The 22,391-nt window shown below is 44.0% G+C and overlaps 1 protein-coding gene across 1 annotated transcript; it reads right to left on the reverse strand.

The window, feature by feature from the left end:
- Positions 1-414: 414 nt before the first annotated feature.
- Positions 415-22,017, reverse strand: LOC135510010 (rap1 GTPase-GDP dissociation stimulator 1-like). Its single transcript, XM_064930819.1, has 14 exons — positions 21,817-22,017; positions 19,881-19,985; positions 6,775-6,897; positions 5,892-6,017; positions 5,517-5,645; positions 5,026-5,151; positions 4,718-4,861; positions 4,236-4,367; positions 3,834-3,968; positions 3,518-3,643; positions 2,658-2,797; positions 2,394-2,520; positions 1,924-2,052; positions 415-1,808 (listed from the first exon to the last, which is right to left on the reverse strand). Exons 1-14 carry the CDS (start codon positions 21,827-21,829, stop codon positions 1,681-1,683), a joined length of 1,683 nt encoding a protein of 560 aa, XP_064786891.1. The 5' UTR covers positions 21,830-22,017; the 3' UTR covers positions 415-1,680.
- Between the last annotated feature and the right edge of the window lie 374 nt (positions 22,018-22,391).

The following is a 22,391-nucleotide window of genomic DNA, read 5'->3' on the forward strand; positions in this document are numbered from 1 at the left end:
ATATCCACACATTTTAGAGTTTATTTCCATACCGCTATATCCACACATTTTTCACATGTGTGTTTTTGCATCAGAAATGATTGCTTATGGTTACCTTCATGTGTGTGTAAACTATTACTATTCTCAGATTTGTATATAATAGATATTAGATGTGTATGAAAATGTGTTTATTTGCAAAACGCAATATATACATTGTTTAGCTGGAATGGAATGTTCGTGCCCTGTATATTTGACTGTGATATGTGGATGTCTCTCCTAGCTATTTTAAGGTGAATGCACTTACTGTGAGTCACTCTAGATAAGAGCATTTGCTAAATGACAATGTCAAATGTAAATGTTTTACATACAGATGTCATATTACTGTATTGAATAACTTATTTAGGAAAATTAAATACTATTGATGTCACAAAAGTATAATTTGTACATTTCTTTATTAAAAATGTAGTTATTTGTTACATATTTGTTAGCATTTTGCAAAAAAACATTGTGTCTCTCTGAAATGAAAAAGTTATAGATTTTAAACAAATACATTGAACAACCACATGCCACGATTAGATGGTGAGAAAACCCACCAATCTCTTTCATAATGTCATTCAACATTAAAAGCTAATTTACCAACTCAGCTCCCATTGAGTAGCCTATTAGGTACTAAAAGGAAAGACAGATGGAGAGCTGTTTTTCAGTTGCTATTAGCTCTATTAATCCTTTTGAAATAGCCAGTCAGTCTCTGTTGGGCTCAAGACCCCTTAACAAATTGGTGTTAAAAGGAGTTGAATCAGCAGGGCTCTGAGTGCAACATTAAAGCTCCCTTCATCACAAGCCCTTTGCTGGCCCAGCATCAACATAACATATTGATCCCTTTCAGTCTGAATTTTGGAGCTGGCAACCAGTGGGGGAGGTGCCTGACACTCTCACAGCTCTGTAATGATTATCCCCAGGGCCCACCCACCTGTGCTCTCAAATAACTAGCACTAATTAAAATGTACTTTGGTAAAATATCAAAGATATTGACTTTGAATGCTTTTCTTTAGCTGTAAACTGTAGATATTACAGAGGGGATCTCACTATGCAAGATCCACACAGAAGAGACAGGTCCTATTCTAGGAACATTTACATCCATGGACATTGGTCAATACAGAGTATCGATAGAACATCACATGGATAAACAGTGTCAGGCGTTAGTTTTGTGTTTTCCATTGAGGGTAAGCACATTAGATGCTATGAAACAGTAGCCATGATTAACCCTATACGCAAACGTTTCCTTTGATAATATACACTGGTCGTTATCGGAAATCATACATACATTGAATTGATTGGAGTACTGATTAGAAGAGCTATTTCACACATAAACACTATTTTTACAGATGGTCATGAGGACTGAACTGGGGTTGTTGTGATTCGTGTGCGTTTTCATGGGTTGGCTCATTCAGCTTGTGCTTAGAACATAGGCTATCACCTTGTTAGCGCTCTGTCAGATTGGGTTGGTCAGTCTTAATGTAGCTCTGTCCAGCTGTGCTCTCCATAGACCAGGTGAATGGAGGCCCAGCTTTGGAAGACTCAATATCTACTTATTTTCATGGAGAGAATGGTGTAGTCACGATAGTAGGGGAGGTTGTGGTGGCACGTGGTGCTGAGAGTCTGTGGTCACATTGACCAGGGCAGTGGTCCGGTCAGGCCAGTCTAGCTGGTTTCAGAAAGCATGGCCAGCACTGTGTTGGCCTGTGTGGCTACGTTGGTGCTGGAGTGACCAGAGAGCTTGTTGAGCGTCTCCTTCAGGTTAAGAGATTCCATTTCTTCCTTCATCGAGCCTAAGAGGGAGGAGTACAGAGACAAAGACAAAGAGAGAGAGAGTAAGAGACAGGAAGAAGGAGCGAGAGAACATGCATGTGGGTATGGATGCACGTGCATGCGTGGGGTTCCTACTGGAGTTGGCCAGGCTACAGATAAGCCCTAGGGCACTGAACTTGAACTCCACCGTCGCCACTGGGTCATCCAGCATCTTCTGCAGTGTGGGCAAGAGCTCTGCCTCTCGGAATGATTCCTGCATGGAGGCTGGAAAACAGAAAGACATGTCACAAGCACACACGCAAGGAGTGTTAGTCTCTCATTTACAGGAAGTACATTATGGTATTGAACATTGGTATGCAGGGGAATTAGTATAACCTAAAAAAGAGCTTACAGTAATTCACCATTGTAAAATATAAGATGATATTATTACATTATATATTATTACATGCTGACATAATACAGTATATACAGATATTATTACAAATCTATTTATTTTGGTTTCTGTCAGTAAACCTGTATCTAGCTACGTTCTGTCAGTCCAAAGGATAGCTTTAGATGTATTGATCTTTCCCTCTTTGCTCTCAAAGGATAGTAGAATCCCTCACCGATGTCAATGGCAGATGCAATCGCCAGGGCCACCAGGGCTTCATTCTGCATGATCAAGTGTTCACTGGTTGCCATGGAGATGAGGTGTCGCACCCCATCTGCTTTGGTTACAGCATTGATGACTTCCTGTAAGAGACGGAATGGAGAGAATCAGTCTCTAGAAGAGATGAGGATTACACACATACAGTATGTAATCCTCGTACTGTGTGTGTGTGTGTGTGTGTGTGTGTGTGTGTGTGTGTGCATGCCCACGAGTGACTCACCGGGGCACGGCTGTGTCTAATAAGGGCGGCCAGGAGGCGGTTGGCCTCTCCCCTGACCCCTGCATGGTCCCGTGCCTCACACCACTCCATGATCCTCGCCAACAAAACCTCATCTTTACCCAGCACTGCAGCTGCCTCCTCTGAGAGAGGACGAGAGGAGGGAGTGGAGGAGGAGATAGTCAGAGATAGAGAGTGGGGGTGAGAAATTGAGTGAGGGAGGAGATTAGAGATGAGAGAAAGATGGTTAGAAAGGGATAGAGAGAGACAGAGAGAAAGGGAGAGAAAGATATAGACAGAGAGACAAAGAAATGGAGAGAGAGAGAGAGAGAGAGAGAGAGAGAGAGAGAGAGAGAGAGAGAGAGAGAGAGAGAGAGAGAGAGAGAGAGAGAGAGAGAGAGAGAAAAAAATGGGGGGAAATAAACAATGAAAGGATTATAAGTGAGAAAGCAGACTCAGAATGGTTATTCTCTTTATAGGAGTGTATTACCTCAGTAGACTACAGTAATCAAGGGGACCCACTGTACCCTGCAATTTACTGTGACAGGTCATAGTAGTGCCTGTGGTGGATTTTATATCCCACATACAGTGTAAATAGGCTGTGATTCCAACTGTGCCTTTGGACATAGAATCATTTTACAGCATCTACTGGGGCTGAAATAACTATCCTATAGTTATTAGGAACAACAGACATGTTTCTTAGTTCATCATAAATACAAATGACACCAACACATTTAGTTAACTCTGCACTAGATAAATGCATTTGACCTATGTGATTTTAGTTTAGTCACATACAGTATAACCCAGACCTCTACATTAAGCACACATCCCATTCATCTTCACCATACACCTTTTCCACAAACCTTGTCCATCCACCATCATGCGCAGGGTGCCCAGCAGTTTGAACTGCACTGGGGGCATGTCAGAGCGCAGCAAGGTCCTGATTCTCTCTGTCACCCCGTCCTCCAGCATCCTCACCTTATTACTGGCTGAAACACCAGGGAGAAGAGGGGTCACAGTGGTCTCAGAGCTGAGAGTCCTTAGTGTAAGAACAGCTTACAAGATAAACACATTAGTCATTCATTTCCCGCTGCCAGTTGGTCATTCAGTGGTGGTTTCAGTGGGGTCAGTTTGTGTGTGTGTGCGCGTGTGTTTGTGGTTATCCATCCTACTATGTACCTGGGATCGCCAGGTTTCTGAGCGCACTCAGTCCGGCATGCTGGACGGACACGTCGCCTTCGTCCACATGCTGCTCCAGTAGGGTCAGGATATGAGGAACCACCCCTAACTCCAACATCTTCACACAGTTACTGTCTGAGAAGGGTGAAAGAGAGAGAGAGAGAGAGAGAGAGAGAGAGAGAGAGAGAGAGAGAGAGAGAGAGAGAGAGAGAGAGAGAATACAGGAATTGACGAGAAGAGGCAGAGAGAAGATACAGAGAGAGAAAGCTGAAGAGAGGTTATAAGGTAATTGAATATGAATATAGACATGGGCTAAGAACATCAGAGACCGAGGAGAATCAATTCTCAAAACTAAAGCAGTCAATGCAGATAAGTCAATCTGAAGGCATTTTGTCATCTCACCGTTCCTGGCAAAGTTGGCGATGGCCAGGGCTCCAGACAGTTGCAGCTGAGTGTTGGAGGACTGCAGCCAAGAGAGTACATCCCGGTACACCACACCCGTGCCCTCGCCAAAACACTTCTGCATGGACTCATCTAATGCACCAAACACAGCACACAGGGACAGGCAGCACATCAAACTAGTCAGTCACCAATCATCCATATTTCATTTAGCAAAGAAATCAAAACAGATAAAAGAAATAAACAAGAAAACCACGTATCATCATCATCATCAACACGTCGCATGAGCTGATTTTTATGAATAAAATGTGATTCTTAGTCTGAGAGTATTTTTGCTCGATTACATTCGGAATCAAACATCAATCAATTTGAGTGATGTGAGCTGACAAACAGTGAAGGTGTGTGAGGCATGAACTATGGGGTTAGGTTCAAGGGGAGAACCATAGAGGGATTCTGGTGCCTCCAGGTCAGGTTGCGTTCCTTACCTCCCAGCAGGAGGGAAACGATGAGGTTAGAGGCAATCTTGATGCTGCAGAGGTCATGGGGGTCAGAGCCACCCTGTAGCCCCCGAATCATCTCGGACAGAGCCTCAGGAACCCCCGACTCCACAAACTGCAGCTTCAGAACGTCTGACATCAGCAGCACAGGAGGAGTGTGTTAGTCTGAGCACACATTCATTCAACCCTCTATATGAAAAGCTTAAACCTCACTTGCAGCCTATTTAATCTCATCTGTGTCGGTATAAATTATCATCATTTGAATGACCACATTTCAGGCCCTTGCCCAGATGTACCACTCTCTCCCAGTGATCCCAGAACCTCCAGTATGATGTGTCTTCTCTCTGCGTCAGTAGCCAGTTTTAGCTGGGCCGTCAGCACCTCCGCCACGCCCACCTCTACCAGAGCCTCCCGCGTCGTGTCTGCAGGGTTCAGAGGCCACATATTTGAATTGACACCTTTATCTAACCAGGCCTGTCAGTTAAGAAACAATTCTCATTCACAGATAAGAATATGAGAAACACAATAACTGGTTCAACTCAGTATACGCAGTCTCCAAGTAAACAAATGAGACAAGCCCACCATTTTGGTTCAGAAATGTAACCAAAAACGAACAGGCTTTCCTCCCCACTGGCTACAGAGGTCAATTCAACGTCTATTCCGTGTTGGTTCAACATAATGTCATTGAAATATCGTGGAAACAACATTGATTCAAGCAGTGTGTGCCCAGTGGGTCCTCTCTGTGACCCTGTCTAGAGTATACTAAAGTTCCTCTGGTGTTCCTCACCCATGTCGGCCAGGTTACAGAGGGCCAGCAGACACACGTTGACCAGTGGGTCGTTCTCTAGGTTCTCCCTCATGATGGCCACCAGCCTGGGGATCACCCCACACTGCACTAGCTGATCCTGCTGGGCCGCTGAGAGAGGGAGGAGGAGTGGGATAAAAGGGGAAGGGAGAGGAGGAGGTAGAGAGTAATGGATTGAGACTGAGATAAATAGACTTGGAGAGGTGGAGGCACACCCAGCTAATCCATCAGGACAAGCATTGCATAGTAAGATAACATATTCATTTAGTAGGCAGATTCTGGTTCCGATTCATCCTATCACTGCAGGTAAAGCCTGATTCCCCCTGGGAAGGGCCTGCGAGAGTCAGTCTCACTCACTGTTGTCGAAGCAGATGCGTCCGATGGCTCTGCCAGTGTGGAGCAGCAGCTCCTCGTCTGCACTGTTCAGCAGGGGCACCAGAACCGTCACCAGCCCTGCATCAATGCACGGGTCCCTCACCGCCGCTGGAACACAGGGGCAGCATTTCCTCAATCTCTGTTTGTACCCACAGTAAGCCTATGGCATTGTTGTGTTTGTAAACGGAGGACTGGATCTTGGTAGATGCAAATAGAAAGTAGTCCTGCTGCTGTCAATGAGTAGCAACCAAAACCACCCCCTCATTTTTGGTTCAGGGAGCGGTTCTTACAGAATGCACATAAGTCAGTGGCAGAAGTTCTGCTTTATGCATAGAAAAATGCATAGATTAAAGAACAAAGGATAGTGAAGGAAGCAGAGGGCACATCAGTAACATATATTATGCATAGATATCATCTACATAAAGCTAATTAAAATAGCACATTAGCATAACTTATTTTGAAAGGGCACTTTGAACCTCAAGTGCCCACTGGGCACACACTGGTTGAATCAACGCTGTTTCCATGGCATTTCAATGAAATGACATTGAACCAATGTGGAATACTAGTTGAATTGACGTCTGTGCCCAGTGGGTACTTAGTAGAGGTCATGAATATTAGTTGATAGGTAATGAGTAGGAGCAGGTGAGGTAGCACAGAGACCACATTTCTGTCTAAACTGTCCATCAATGGTAATAGTTTGATTGCAGCCAAACAATAAAATCAACTTATTTTATTTGAATCAGTGTCTTTCAAACACAGTGTGAGTCAGAGTAGTAGTGATTAAGGGCTTGGTTCTCTCCATTAAACTCAGATTGGTATTCATGCCCTCTGTTCCTCTGTCTTGTGGGCTGGCATCTCATCTCACCTTCCCTGGCCATTTCTGCAACCACCAACGCCACTTGGTTGGTGAGAGGACTCTTCACCCTGAGGGACTGGGCTAAGATGGGAAGTATCCCACTGGAGGCGATCTCCTCAGCAGCACCCTTCTCTGGGGACAGATCATACACATACTTACATGTCAACTACTCCTTGGCATGGAGATACAATAGAATGGAATATAACTGAAGATGGAAAATGACAAATGGCTTTATAGTAACATAAATCATCTTTATGGACCTATAGACAAACCAGCTAATTGTTAACCAGAAACTAATTCAGACACAACTTTTGCAAGTGTCCCAGCATTAGATGTCATTCCATTTCCTGTGCCAAGTCTCTTCTCTGCGTCTGTTCTGTGGGTGGCACTGTGTGCTCTTTTTGAAGGATGGGTCCCGGTTTCTCTGTGGCTATGAGATCCGAGGGTTCGGGGGTGGTCTACTGGGCATTGGGATGACAACCCAACTCGGGATGAGGAGGGCTTTTAGCGGGTGGAATAGTGAGGACCAATTGGAGGTTTACTTAGTAGCAATGCAAATATCATGGTACAGCTATATAGACACTCAATCATCATGTTACTTTTTAATAGTACGTTTACAAACGTATATTTTGATCAATAGAATTGAAACATGTGTCTCATTATGGTAAGTGGTGAAATAAGTATAGCCAGTTATAATTGTAATGGCTTAGCAGATAATAACAAAATCAGTATTTACCTGGCTAAAAGAGAAGGAATATAATATCTATTATTCATTCAACAATTTTAGATGAAGTTTTGTGGAAAAAGGACTGGGGGGAGAAATATATTTCTCCCAGGGGCAAAGAAATTCAAAAGGATGATGATATTAATTAACAGGAATTTTGATCCAAATGTGTAAATTGTCCAAACAGATCCTCAAGGTAGATGGATTATTTTAAATATGTTATTGGAAGAGATATGGCTTATTAACCTATACGGTCCGAATAATGATGATCCAAGCTTCTTTGAAAATATATATAAGAATTGATCAGCTCTGCAACCAACACTAGACTCTATTATTATGGTGGGGGATTTTAATACGGTTTTAAATACGTCTATGGACCGTAAAAGAAATCACACTACAAACTATCACCCTCAGGCATTTAAGGAAATCATGAATGTCATGGATATATTGGAATTAGTGGATATATGGAGGCTTAAATACCCTGACCTAGTGAGATATACATGGCGGAGGCTTAATCAAGCTTGTTGTCTTGATTACTTTCTTATGTCATTCTCTCTGGCACCAAACATTTTAAAAGTGTTGATAGGGGACAGAATGCGGTCGGATCATCACATAATTGGCATATATATTACTCTTACAGAATTTCCACGTGGGCGAAGCATTTGGAAATGTACTCAAATCCTACTGGATGATAACTTGTTTATAACTAGGACAGAAGAATTTATAACTGACTTTTTCTGACATAACATGGGTACAGCAGATCCCCTTTTAAATGTGCCTTTAGAGGCCATGCAATTCAGTACTCATCTATAAAACAAAAGCAATTTTTATCAAAAGAGTCCATATTAACAAAGGAAATTGAAGGACTAACAGTACAGTACAATGCACCAAATAATTTTTCAATCTTCAATATAGAAATGCTACCCCAAAAAATGTATTGAAACTTGTTAGAAATGATGGAGTCACACATGATTCACTGAATTATATTTTGAAAGAGGAAGTAAAGTAGTTTAAGAATATGTTTTCATTTCAGTCTACTCCATCTCCACTAACCGAAGCTAATTGTATGGATTTTTTCCCCATTAACAATGTAAAATGAACATCTGTACAGAAAGACTCAAGTGAAGGCCAAATTACAGAGGAGGAACTTCTTGACACAATTAAAGCCTTTAAGGCTGGGAAAACTCCAGGGCTGGATGGATACCAGTGGAAGCATACCAAACCTTTTCATATATATACTCAGAGGACCATTATTAGCATGTTTTAACCACTCCTATATAAATGGTAGATTATTGGACATGCAACAAGAAGGTCTGATTTCATTATTACTGAAACAGGATCCAATTGGTATATATAAAGAATCAGTCCATTAAAAAAATTGGAGGCCTCTTACACTTCAGTGTTGTGATGCAAAAATTCTAGCTTAAATGCTTGGCACATAGAATTAAAAAGGTATTGTCAAATATTATTCATCCTAATCAGACAGGTTTTTTACATGGACAATAGATTAGAGATAATATAAGAGAAGTACTGGAAACAATAGAATACTATAAAATATCTGGGACACCAGGCCTAGTTTTCATAGCTGATTTTGAAAAGACTTTTGATAAAGTACGACTGGAGTTTATATATAAATGCCTAGAATATTTCACATTTTGGATCAAAGTTACTGTATGTATAGTAACCCTAGGTGTAAATAGTAAATAATGGCTTCATCTCAGAAAGTTTTAAACTGTCAAGAGGAGTAAAACAAGGTTGTCCACTGTCGGCATATCTATTTATTATTGCCATCGAAATGTTAGCTGTTAAAATTAGATCCAACAAAATATTAAGGGATTAGAAATCCGTGGCTTAAAGACAAAGGTGTCATTGTACGGTGATGATTCATGTTTTATTTTAAAACCACAATTGGAATCCCTCCACAGCCTCATAGAGGATCTACAGTGGAAGTCAGAAGTTTACATACACCTAAGCCAAATACATTTAAACTCAGTTTTTAACAATTCCTGACATTTAATCCTCATAAAAATTCCCTGTTTTAGGTCAGTTAGGATCACCACTTCATTTTAAGAATGTGAAATTTCAGAATAATAGCAAAGAGAATGATTTATTTCAGCTTTTATTTCTTTGATCACATTCCCAGTGGCTTAGACGTTTACATACACGTAATTAGTATTTGGTAGCAGTTCCTTTAAATTGTTTCCTCCAGACAGAGCTGGTGTAACTGAGTCGGGTTTGTAGGCCTCCTTGCTCGCATACGCTTTTTCTGTTCTGCCCACACATTTTCTATAGGATTGAGGTCAGGGCTTTGTGATGGCCACTCCAATACATTGACTTTGTTGTCCTTAAGCCATTTTGCCACAACTTTGGAAGTATGCTTGGGGTCATTGTCCATTTGGAAGACCCATTTGCGACCAAGCTTTAACTGATGTCTTGAGATTTTGCTTCAATATATCCACACAGTTTTGGAGCAGTGGCTTCTTCTTTGCTGAGCGGCCTTTCAGGTTATATCGAAATAGGACTCGTTTTACTGTGGGTATAGATACTTTTGTACCTGTCTCCTCCAGCATCGTCACATGGTCCTTTGCTGTTGTTCTGGGATTGATTTGCACTTTTCGCACCAAATTACGTTCATCTCTAGGAGACAGAATGCGTCTCCTTCCTGAGCGGAATGAAGGCTGCGTGGTCCCATGGTGTTAATACTTGCGTACTATTGTTTGTACAGATGAACGTGGTACCTTCAGGCGTTTGGAAATTGCTCCCAAGGATGAACCAGACTTGGGAGGTCTACAATGTGTTTCTGAGGTCTTGGCTGATTTTTTTAAAATTTTCCCATTATGTCAAGCAAAGAGACACTATGTAAACTTCTGACTTGAACTGTAGATACTTTTGCTAAACTCTCTGGATTAAAACCAAATATGATAAGTGTACAATATTATTTATTGGATCACAAAAAATTATACTTTTACATTACCATGTAGTTTACCAATAAAATGGTCTGACAGGGATGTGGACATACTCACTATACAAATCCCGAAAGAAAGAAATGATCTCCCTCCAATAAATGTTTATAGAAAGTTAGCAGAAATAGACAAGATCTTGCTACAATGGAAAGGAAAATACCTGTCACCCTGATTAACTCTTTAGTCATATCACAGTTGACCTATTTGCTTATGGTTTTGCCTACACCTAGTGACCTGCTTTTAAATTATATGACCAAAAAATATTCCATTTTATTTGGAATAGCAAGCCAGACAAAATTAAAAGGGCCTATTTATATGGCCAAATATGAATTCGGAGGGCAGAAATGATTAAATATTAAAGCATTAGACCACTCACTAAAGACATCAGTCACACAAAAGTTATACTTAAATACAAAATGGTTCTCTAGTAAATTGGTAGGAATGTCTCACCCCATGTTCAAGAATGGCCTTTTCCCCTTTATTCAGATTACAACTGCTCACTTTCAGCTGTTCGAAAACAAAATCATCTCCAAAATATAGTTATTTTTTTAAACAAGCCTTAGAGAGTTGGTTGCAATTTCAGTTTAATCCACCTGAAAATACAGAACAAATGATACAACAAATATTGTGTTTAAACTCAAATATACTAATTGCTAAAAAAAACCTCATATTTTTCGATAAAATGTTTAATTATTTTATTATCATTTTTGGGAATGATATTATAAATAGGACTGATGGAGTTATGTCACACATGCAGCTAACATAGCCATATGAAAATGTCTGCTCCCAAAATTACAACCAACTAATTGCAGCATTACCACAAAAATGGAAAAGGCAAGTAGAAGAGGGAAAAAGTAAGGAACTTGTCTCTCGGCCCTGCATTAAAGACCTTAAATGGTTAAAGAAAATTGTGATAAATAAAAACATATATCAATTTAATTTAAAATTGAAAAAAATGGACAGTTGTGCTATATAAATTGCTAAATAGTTGGGAAATAGTTCTCGGGGTGATGATAGATGTTGAGTTTGCGCCAGACATTTTCCTTGACGGCCAAAAAGCAACATTTTAGTCTCATCTGACCAGAGAACCTTCTTCCATATGTTTGGGAAGTCTCCCACATGCCTTTTAGTGAACACCAAACGTGTTTGCTTATTTTTTTCTTTAAGCAATGGCTTTTTTCTGGCCACTCTTCTGTAAAGCCCAGCTCTGTGGAGTGTACGGCTTAAAGTGGTCATATGGACAGATACTCCAATCTCCGCTGTGGAGCTTTGCAGCTCCTTCAGGGTTATCCTTGGTGTCTTTGTTGCCTCTCTGATTAGTGCCCTCCTTGCCTGGTCTGTGAGTTTTGGTGGGCGGCCGTCTCTTGGCAGGTTTGTTGTGGTGACATATTCTTTCAATTTTTTAATAATGGATTTAATGGTGCTCCGTGGGATATTTTTTATAACCCAACCCTGATCTGTACTTTTCCACAACGTTGTCCCTGACCTGTTTGGAGAGCTCCTTGGTCTTCATGGGGCCACTTGCTTGGTGGTGCCCCTTGCTTAGTGGTATTGCAGACTCTGGGGCCTTTCAGAACAGGTGTATATATACTGAGACCATGTGACAGATCATGTGACACTTAGATTACACACAGGTGGACTTTATTTAACTACTTATGTGACTTAATTGGTTGCACCAGATCTTATTTAGAAGCTTCATAGCAAAGGGGGTGAATACATATGCACACACCACTTTTCCATTTTAATTTATTTATATTTTTTGAAACAAGTCATTTTTTAAATTTAACTTCACCAATTTGGACTATTTTGTGTATGTCCATTACATGAAATCCAAATAAAATTCCATTTAAATTACAGGTTGTAATGCAACAAAATAGAAAAAACGCCAAAGGGGATGAATACTTTTGCAAGGCACTGTACATGGATATATATATTTACCCCAAAAATAAATGGGGGATTGGAAATGATGCAGACAATTACATTGATGGTAGCAACAATCTTTCCACAATATTAAAGCTGATCCACCCCTTCTCTTTGATGAGATTGATCAGGATCACTGAGTGCACCGCTTGTCTGGACTTCCTCTCTCTTCTCCTCTCTCCAATTAACAGTGACTCTAACCCATCTGTGATGTCAGGAGAAGACCGGAGAGAGAAACTAAAACAGAATCCACCTCTGTTGAGCTTGGGAGGGACATTCATTGTGATTATTAAAGCAGCAAGATGCAATAGACACATAGGAAGACTTAATGTTAGCATTTCTCCTTTCAGAGAATGTCACAACAGCCGAGGAGGCAGCTCAGGTTGTCAGGCACTAGGCCGCGCTGCTATGGTAACGTCCCCTTGCCCGTTTTTGAGGAGAACCAAATGTGGCTGCTTGTGCACAGTGCAACCTCATATAAATTGGATATTTGCCGAACCAGAAAGAGGGAGAGCTGGAGAATAACCTGACCTGTCACTCTCACACTTCCATCCTTTCATTCTTAAGACACCCCTCCCCCTCTCCACAGCACTGTGACGTTTAATGAATACAGATGAGAAACAGCAGGGGTGTTCTGAACGCTGCTGTAACACTCAGTCTCTTAATAACTGAAGATTTGGGCCGAGACTACGTCAGGCATCCAAAATATGATCAGAAAAGAGAAAGTTTGTGCCTCAGCCCAGCAAATCAAAAAAGGGGGGAATGATAGATCCCTTAACAACATGATAAATATGCTGAGATAATTGAAGCTGAGACGATATATTGTTTCTAAATGCACTGGCCTTGCTTGCCATGGACAAAGCAATGTCATAAAAGCTAACTGCTGGGAACAGGACAGGAGTGAGATTGATGAATCAGAGGTCAGTGTCTACTTGGGTGTGTGTAGAGTGGTGTGTGTAGAGTGGTTTGTGTAGAGTGGTTTGTGTGTATAGCATGATGTGTGTGTAGAGTAATGTGTATAGAGTGGTGTGTGTAGAGTGGTGTGTGTGTGTAGAGTGGTGTGTGTAGAGTAATGTGTGTAGAGTGGTGTGTGTGTGTAAAGTAATGGGTGTAGAGTGGTGTGTGTGTAGAGTAATATGTATAGAGTGGTGTGTGTAGAGTGGTGTGTGTGTAGAGTGGTTTGTGTGTAGAGTGGTTTGTGTGTAGAGTAATGTGTGTAGAGTAACGTGTATAGAGTGGTGTGTGTGTAGAGTAATGTGTATAGAGTGCTGTGTGTAGAGTGGTTTGTGTGTAGAGTAATGTGTGTAGAGTGGTGTGTGTGTAGAGTAACGTGTATAGAGTGGTGTGTGTGTAGAGTAATGTGTATAGAGTGCTGTGTGTAGAGTGGTTTGTGTGTAGAGTAATGTGTGTAGAGTGGTGTGTGTGTAGAGTAATGTGTATAGAGTGGTGTGTGTAGAGTGGTGTGTGTGTAGAGTGGTGTGTGTGTAGAGTGGTGTGTGTAGAGTGGTGTGTGTAGAGTAATGTGTGTAGAGTAATGTGTGTAGAGTAATGTGTGTAGAGTGGTGTGTGTGTGTAGAGTAATGTGTGTAGAGTGGTGTGTGTGTAGAGTGGTGTGTGTGTAGAGTGGTGTGTGTGTAGAGTAATGTGTGTAGAGTAATGTGTATAGAGTGGTGTGTGTAGAGTGGTGTGTGTGTAGAGTGGTGTGTGTAGAGTAATGTGTATAGAGTGGTGTGTGTAGAGTGGTGTGTGTGTAGAGTGGTGTGTGTAGAGTGGTGTGTGTGTAGAGTGGTGTGTGTAGAGTAATGTGTATAGATTGGTGTGTGTAGAGTGGTGTGTGTGTGTAGAGCGGTGTGTGTGGAGTGGTGTGTGTAGAGCGGTGTGTGTGGAGTGGTGTGTGTGTAGAGTGGTGTGTGTAGAGTGGTGTGTGTGTGTAGAGTGGTGTGTGTGTGTAGAGTGGTGTGTGTAGAGTGGTGTGTGTAGAGTGGTGTGTGTGTAGAGTGGTGTGTGTGTAGAGTGGTGTGTGTAGAGTGGTGTGTGTGTAGAGTGGTGTGTGTAGAGTGGTGTGTGTGTGTAGAGTGGTGTGTGTAGAGCGGTGTGTGTGCAGTGGTGTGTGTGTGTAGAGGTGTGTGTGTAGAGTAATGTGTGTAGAGTGGTGTGTGTGTAGAGTGGTGTGTGTGTAGAGTGGTGTGTGTGTAGAGTTGTGTGTAGAGTGGTGTGTGTAGAGTGGTGTGTGTGTAGAGTAATGTGTATAGAGTGGTGTGTGTAGAGTGGTGTGTGTAGAGTGGTGTGTGTGTGTAGAGAGTGGTGTGTGTGTAGAGTGGTGTGTGTAGAGTGGTGTGTGTAGAGTGGTGTGTGTGCGTAGAGTGGTGTGTGTAGAGCGGTGTGTGTGGAGTGGTGTGTGTAGAGCGGTGTGTGTGGAGTGGTGTGTGTGTAGAGTGGTGTGTGTAGAGTGGTGTGTGTGTAGAGTGGTGTGTGTAGAGTGGTGTGTGTGTAGAGTGGTGTGTAGAGTGGTGTGTGTGTGTAGAGTGGTGTGTGTAGAGTGGTGTGTGTAGAGTGGTGTGTGTGTGTAGAGTGGTGTGTGTGTGTGTAGGGTGGTGTGTGTAGAGCGGTGTGTGTGGAGTGGTGTGTGTAGAGCGGTGTGTGTGGAGTGGTGTGTGTGTAGAGTGGTGTGTGTGTAGAGTGGTGTGTGTGTAGAGTGGTGTGTGTGTAGAGTGGTGTGTGTGTAGAGTGGTGTGTGTAGAGTGGTGTGTGTGTAGAGTGGTGTGTGTAGAGCGGTGTGTGTGGAGTGGTGTGTGTGTAGAGTGGTGTGTGTAGAGTGGTGTGTGTGTAGAGTAATGTGTGTAGAGTGGTGTGTGTGTAGAGTGGTGAGTGTGTAGAGTGGCGTGTAGAGTGGTGTGTGTAGAGTGGTGTGTGTGTGTAGAGAGTGGTGTGTGTGTAGAGTGGTGTGTGTAGAGTGGTGTGTGTAGAGTGGTGTGTGTAGAGTGGTGTGTGTGCGTAGAGTGGTGTGTGTAGAGCGGTGTGTGTGGAGTGGTGTGTGTAGAGCGGTGTGTGTGGAGTGGTGTGTGTGTAGAGTGGTGTGTGTAGAGTGGTGTGTGTGTAGAGTGGTGTGTGTAGAGTGGTGTGTGTAGAGTGGTGTGTGTGTAGAGTGGTGTGTAGAGTGGTGTGTGTGTGTAGAGTGGTGTGTGTAGAGTGGTGTGTGTAGAGTGGTGTGTGTGTGTAGAGTGGTGTGTGTGTGTGTAGGGTGGTGTGTGTAGAGCGGTGTGTGTGGAGTGGTGTGTGTAGAGCGGTGTGTGTGGAGTGGTGTGTGTGTAGAGTGGTGTGTGTGTAGAGTGGTGTGTGTGTGTAGAGTGGTGTGTGTGTAGAGTGGTGTGTGTAGAGTGGTGTGTGTGTAGAGTGGTGTGTGTAGAGCGGTGTGTGTGGAGTGGTGTGTGTGTAGAGTGGTGTGTGTGTAGAGTAATGTGTGTAGAGTGGTGTGTGTGTAGAGTGGTGAGTGTGTAGAGTGGCGTGTAGAGTGGTGTGTGTAGAGTGGTGTGTGTGTAGAGTACTGTGTATAGAGCGGTGTGTGTGTAGAGTGGTGTGTGTAGAGTGGTGTGTGTAGAGTGGTATGTGTGTAGAGTAATGTGTATAGAGTAATGTGTATAGAGTGGTGTGTGTAGAGTGGTATGTGTGTAGAGTAATGTGTATAGAGTGGTGTGTGTAGAGTGGTGTGTGTAGAGTGGTGTGTGTAGAGTGGTGTGTGTGTAGAGTGGTGTGTGTAGAGCGGTGTGTGTAGAGTGGTGTGTGTAGAGTGGTGTGTGTAGAGTAATGTGTATAGAGTGGTGTGTGTAGAGTGGTGTGTGTGTAGAGTGGTGTGTGTAGAGTGGTGTGTGTAGAGTGGTGGGTGTGTGTAGAGCGGTGTGTGTGTAGAGCGGTGTGTGTGTAGAGCGGTGTGTGTGTGTAGAGTGGTGTGTGTGTAGAGTGGTGTGTGTAGAGTGGTGTGTGTGTAGAGTGGTGTGTGTAGAGTGGTGTGTGTAGAGTGGTGTGTGTGTAGAGTAATGTGTGTAGAGTGGTGTGTGTGTAGAGTGGTGAGTGTGTAGAGTGGCGTGTAGAGTGGTGTGTGTAGAGTGCTGTGTGTGTAGAGTAATGTGTATAGAGCGGTGTGTGTGTAGAGTGGTGTGTGTGTAGACTGGTGTGTGTAGAGTGGTATGTGTGTAGAGTAATGTGTATAGAGTAATGTGTATAGAGTGGTGTGTGTAGAGTGGTATGTGTGTAGAGTAATGTGTATAGAGTGGTGTGTGTAGAGTGGTGTGTGTAGAGTGGTGTGTGTGTGTAGAGTGGTGTGTGTAGAGCGGTGTGTGTAGAGTGGTGTGTGTAGAGTGGTGTGTGTAGAGTGGTGTGTGTGTAGAGTAATGTGTATAGAGTGGTGTGTGTAGAGTGGTGTGTGTGTAGAGTGGTGTGTGTGTAGAGCAGTGTGTGTGTAGAGCGGTGTGTGTAGAGCGGTGTGTGTGTAGAGTGGTGTGTAGAGTGGTGTGTGTAGAGTGGTGTGTGTAGAGTAATGTATATAGAGTGGTGTGTGTAGAGTGGTGTGTGTGTAGAGTGGTGTGTGTAGAGTGGTGTGTAGAGTGGTGTGTGTGCGTAGAGTGGTGTGTGTAGAGCGGTGTGTGTGGAGTGGTGTGTGTAGAGCGGTGTGTGTGGAGTGGTGTGTGTGTAGAGTGGTGTGTGTAGAGTGGTGTGTGTGTAGAGTGGTGTGTGTAGAGTGGTGTGTGTGTAGAGTGGTGTGTAGAGTGGTGTGTGTGTGTAGAGTGGTGTGTGTAGAGTGGTGTGTGTAGAGTGGTGTGTGTGTGTAGAGTGGTGTGTGTGTGTGTAGGGTGGTGTGTGTAGAGCGGTGTGTGTGGAGTGGTGTGTGTAGAGCGGTGTGTGTGGAGTGGTGTGTGTGTAGAGTGGTGTGTGTGTAGAGTGGTGTGTGTGTGTAGAGTGGTGTGTGTGTAGAGTGGTGTGTGTAGAGTGGTGTGTGTGTAGAGTGGTGTGTGTAGAGCGGTGTGTGTGGAGTGGTGTGTGTGTAGAGTGGTGTGTGTAGAGTGGTGTGTGTGTAGAGTAATGTGTGTAGAGTGGTGTGTGTGTAGAGTGGTGAGTGTGTAGAGTGGCGTGTAGAGTGGTGTGTGTAGAGTGGTGTGTGTGTAGAGTAATGTGTATAGAGCGGTGTGTGTGTAGAGTGGTGTGTGTGTAGAGTGGTGTGTGTAGAGTGGTATGTGTGTAGAGTAATGTGTATAGAGTGGTGTGTGTAGAGTGGTGTGTGTAGAGTGGTGTGTGTAGAGTGGTGTGTGTGTGTAGAGTGGTGTGTGTAGAGCGGTGTGTGTAGAGTGGTGTGTGTAGAGTGGTGTGTGTAGAGTGGTGTGTGTGTAGAGTAATGTGTATAGAGTGGTGTGTGTAGAGTGGTGTGTGTGTAGAGTGGTGTGTGTAGAGTGGTGTGTGTAGAGTGGTGGGTGTGTGTAGAGCGGTGTGTGTGTAGAGCGGTGTGTGTGTAGAGCGGTGTGTGTGTGTAGAGTGGTGTGTGTGTAGAGTGGTGTGTGTGTAGAGTGGTGTGTGTAGAGCGGTGTGTGTGGAGTGGTGTGTGTGTAGAGTGGTGAGTGTGTAGAGTGGCGTGTAGAGTGGTGTGTGTAGAGTGCTGTGTGTGTAGAGTAATGTGTATAGAGCGGTGTGTGTGTAGAGTGGTGTGTGTGTAGACTGGTGTGTGTAGAGTGGTATGTGTGTAGAGTAATGTGTATAGAGTAATGTGTATAGAGTGGTGTGTGTAGAGTGGTATGTGTGTAGAGTAATGTGTATAGAGTGGTGTGTGTAGAGTGGTGTGTGTAGAGTGGTGTGTGTGTGTAGAGTGGTGTGTGTAGAGCGGTGTGTGTAGAGTGGTGTGTGTAGAGTGGTGTGTGTAGAGTGGTGTGTGTGTAGAGTAATGTGTATAGAGTGGTGTGTGTAGAGTGGTGTGTGTGTAGAGTGGTGTGTGTGTAGAGCGGTGTGTGTGTAGAGCGGTGTGTGTAGAGCGGTGTGTGTGTAGAGTGGTGTGTAGAGTGGTGTGTGTAGAGTGGTGTGTGTAGAGTAATGTGTATAGAGTGGTGTGTGTAGAGTGGTGTGTGTGTAGAGTGGTGTGTGTAGAGTGGTGTGTAGAGTGGTGTGTAGAGTAATGTGTATAGAGTGGTGTGTAGAGTAATGTGTATAGAGTGGTGTGTGTAGAGTGGTATGTGTGTAGAGTAATGTGTATAGAGTGGTGTGTGTAGAGTGGTGTGTGTGTAGAGTGGTGTGTGTAGAGTGGTGTGTGTAGAGTGGTGTGTGTAGAGTGGTGTGTGTAGAGCGGTGTGTGTAGAGTGGTGTGTGTAGAGCTGTGTGTGTGGAGTGGTGTGTGTGTAGAGTGGTGTGTGTAGAGTGGTGTGTGTAGAGCTGTGTGTGTAGAGTGGTGTGTGTAGAGTGGTGTGTGTGTGTAGAGTGGTGTGTGTAGAGCGGTGTGTGTGCAGTGGTGTGTGTGTGTAGAGGTGTGTGTGTGTAGAGTGGTGTGTGTGTAGAGTGGTGTGTGTGTGTGTAGAGTGGTGTGTGTGTAGAGTGGTGTGTGTGTGTAGAGTGGTGTGTGTAGAGCGGTGTGTGTGGAGTGGTGTGTGTGTAGAGTGGTGTGTGTGAGTAGAGTGGTGTGTGTAGAGTGGTGTGTGTAGAGTGGTGTGTGTGTGTAGAGTGGTGTGTGTGTGCAAAGTGGTGTGTGTGTAGAGTGGTGTGTGTGTGTGTAGAGTGGTGTGTGTGTGTAGAGTGGTGTGTGTGTAGAGTGGTGTGTGTGTAGAGTGGTGTGTGTAGAGCGGTGTGTGTGGAGTGGTGTGTGTGTAGAGTGGTGTGTGTAGAGTGGTGTGTGTGTAGAGTGGTGTGTGTGTAGAGTAATGTGTGTAGAGTGGTGTGTGTGTAGAGTAATGTTTATAGAGTGGTGTGTGTGTAGAGTGGTGTGTAGAGTAATGTGTATAGAGTGGTGTGTGTAGAATGGTATGTGTGTAGAGTAATGTGTGTAGAGTGGTGTGTGTAGAGTGGTGTGTGTGTGTAGAGAGTGGTGTGTGTGTAGAGTGGTGTGTGTGTAGAGGGGTGTGTGTAGAGCGGTGTGTGTAGAGTGGTGTGTGTAGAGCGGTGTGTGTAGAGTGGTGTGTGTAGAGTGTGTGTGTAGAGCGGTGTGTGTGGAGTCGTGTGTGTGTAGAGTGGTGTGTGTAGAGTGGTGTGTGTGTAGAGTGGTGTGTGTAGAGTGGTGTGTGTGTAGACTGGTGTGTGTAGAGTGGTGTGTGTAGAGCGGTGTGTGTGGAGTGGTGTGTGTAGAATGGTGTGTGTGTGTAGAGTGGTGTGTTTGTGTGTGTGTAGAGTGGTGTGTGTGTGTAGAGTGGTGTGTGTGTGTAGAGTGATGTGTGTGTGTGTGTAGAGTGGTGTGTGTGTGTAGAGTGGTGTGTGTGTGTAGAGTGATGTGTGTGTGTGTGGAGTGGTGTGTGTAGAGGGGTGTGTGTAGAGTACAAACTCACTCTTCTCCAGTAGCACAGCCAGCAGGGTGTCCAGATGAGGCTTCAACTCCTGCTCTACCAGCTCAGTGCTCACACTGATGGCACTCAACGCCTCTGTTAGAGATTCTGCAACACATACACACATGCACGCGTGCACGCACACACATTGTATATTAGTCACATCCTCCTGCAGAACAACTACACTACTTACATGTACTACATCATATTTCTGTAGAAACAATAGATGTCTGTACTGTACATGCTGATGTTGTACACTGTACACACCCACACAAAAACATCTACACTGAAACCCCTCATGAACCTTCAGGCTATTCCAATCTCAAAGTGGCTTGCCAATGCTCATACACGTCGGTACTGGTATAAAAGAATTACACTCATTCATCATCCTGCCTTCTGTCAATAAATGCAAACCCAACACAAGCTACAATAAAGGTGCTTTTCTGTGAATTCTGGATATTTCAAGTGACTCCCCCAAACACACTGCAGTGATTGCAAATAAATGTTGCTGCAATGCACCTCTGCAATACATATTGGCACATACTGTATAGGACCAGAGTCACATGAAGACATGAATACACAGGCTGAGAGATCAAATCGCATCATGCCGTTTTTACATCAGAGATTGCAAGGGATGGCTGGCACTGGTATCCCCCATGCCAGGGGCTAGGGAGAGAAGGGGGGAAGGTGTGTGTGTACATAATTTCTCCAACATAGGTGCGACAGTGTTTTGTCACGTCACACACTTTCCTGCTTGAGGATGTTGTTGTGACAGGGGACACAGTGTGTGCGTGTGGCACGTGTGCATGGGGGCGGTCTCGCCATTCAGGCTCTCCATTGGTCTCCCCATATAGTCTACTTGTAGACTAATCAAAGAGTTGGCATACAATACTTTGTAGCCAAGACTGTTATTGATTACTATAGTCTTGGCCGTAAATCCCTTTCCAACTTAATTTAACCGATCTGAAAATAAAGCCATGTGAACAAAAAAAAGAGCCTAGAACCCTTAACTTGAGAGCAGAGAGACAGAGAGAAAGAGAGAGAAAGGCAGAGCCTCGTCAATGTGTGGGTGTGACCATCAGCTGTCCACTGTGCTGTTCTGTTAACACACTTTCTGAGCAGCGCCACAGAGAGAATCACAGCACAGAGAGCGTCACAGCACAGAGAGCCTCACAGCACAGAGAGAGTCACAGCACTGAGAGCGTCACAGCACAGAGAGAGTCACAGCACAGAGAGAGTCACAGCACAGAGACAAATCACTTTGGCTAATCCCTGGTAAGCAGTGTGGAAATAGAGTGCAGTGGGGTGCTATCAGGGTTATATACACAGTGTCAATTATCATACAGACCCTCATTTCCCTGTTTCCATTTGTCAGTCAGTGTGTGTGTATATGTGTGTGCGTGTCTAGACAGGGGAAATGCTGCCTACAGCAGAGTGTTAATCTGTCCCACCGAGCGCTATAGGAACCCCCCTGGTCTTTATTGACATCCCACCAACAGCTCACTGGGCACAGACATCAATTCAACGTCTATTCCACGATAGTTCAACATCATTTCATTGAAATTACGTGGAAACAATGTTGATTCAACCAGTGGGAGTGCACTTCCATTTAGACATTTCCAGCCCTACAGGCTCTCTGTCCACTCCTCTCCCTGTCTCCAGGGTTTCTACGGCAACAGCCCCCTGCTACCTTTGTCTATCCCAACGGGTTTACCTGAGCTGGTAATGTCAGCCTATGTTTCTATGACCTTTGAACACAAGACAGGAAAGGAAAACTCCTTGTCTCCTGGAGTCTAGCCTGAGCTACGTCCGTGTCGATCCCTACTGTACTGTACATCCCCGCCCGGCTCCAAATATTGTCAAAGCCTCCATTGCTAAATGCACTCATTGGCATGAACACGCTGTAAGGGAGGATTTCAGAAAGGGTTTTTCTACTCACCCATGTCGGCCATGGTTGCAGGCCGGCAGGCGCTCACTCTGTCTCCTTAGGATTCTATCCCGGCTCCCTGGCTGTGTGTGTGTGTGTGTGTGTGTTTGGCTTAGTAATGAGAGAAGAGCAGCCCTCCTTCAGGCCAGGCGTGCCTCTTCTCCCAGCTCTGCTTTAGTCAGCTAAGCAGCCTGTGTCTCCCTCCTTCCCTCCCTCTGTCTCTGCTCTACCACCCTGCTCCCCCTTTCACCACTGCGCTTGCGTTCTCTTTCCCTCTCTGCCTCTCCCTCTCTCTGTCTTTATTTCCCTCGGTCTCTCTCACACACAGTATCAGAGCTTGGGACTAGAGGGTTCGCTCTGTATTTTTGTCAAAATGTAGTTCTTGACGTAGCCTTGTTCTGTTCAATGTTCCCTACCTATATAGTACTCTCAATACCCCAATTCATGTTATGTTCAAAAGAATACTTGATAAAAATTGCTGACACCATTCAAACCAATGAGGTTTCGGAACACCATCGGTCTTGTCTGTATCGCTCCGTCCCTGCCTCTGTTTTCTAATTCTCTCTCGTCTTTCTCCTTCTCCTTCT

Source organism: Oncorhynchus masou, chromosome 23, assembly GCF_036934945.1.
Source record: "Oncorhynchus masou masou isolate Uvic2021 chromosome 23, UVic_Omas_1.1, whole genome shotgun sequence".
In the NCBI taxonomy this organism is placed as follows: domain Eukaryota; kingdom Metazoa; phylum Chordata; class Actinopteri; order Salmoniformes; family Salmonidae; genus Oncorhynchus; species Oncorhynchus masou.

Excerpts from the sequence above, each read along its gene's own strand:
- LOC135510010 (XM_064930819.1), bottom strand. Across the intron at positions 5,152-5,516 it reads CTGTAACCTGGCCGACATGG|ACACGACGCGGGAGGCTCTG; the intron begins GTGAGGAACACC and ends TGAACCCTGCAG. Across the intron at positions 4,368-4,717 it reads CGTTTCCCTCCTGCTGGGAG|ATGAGTCCATGCAGAAGTGT; the intron begins GTAAGGAACGCA and ends TTGGTGCATTAG.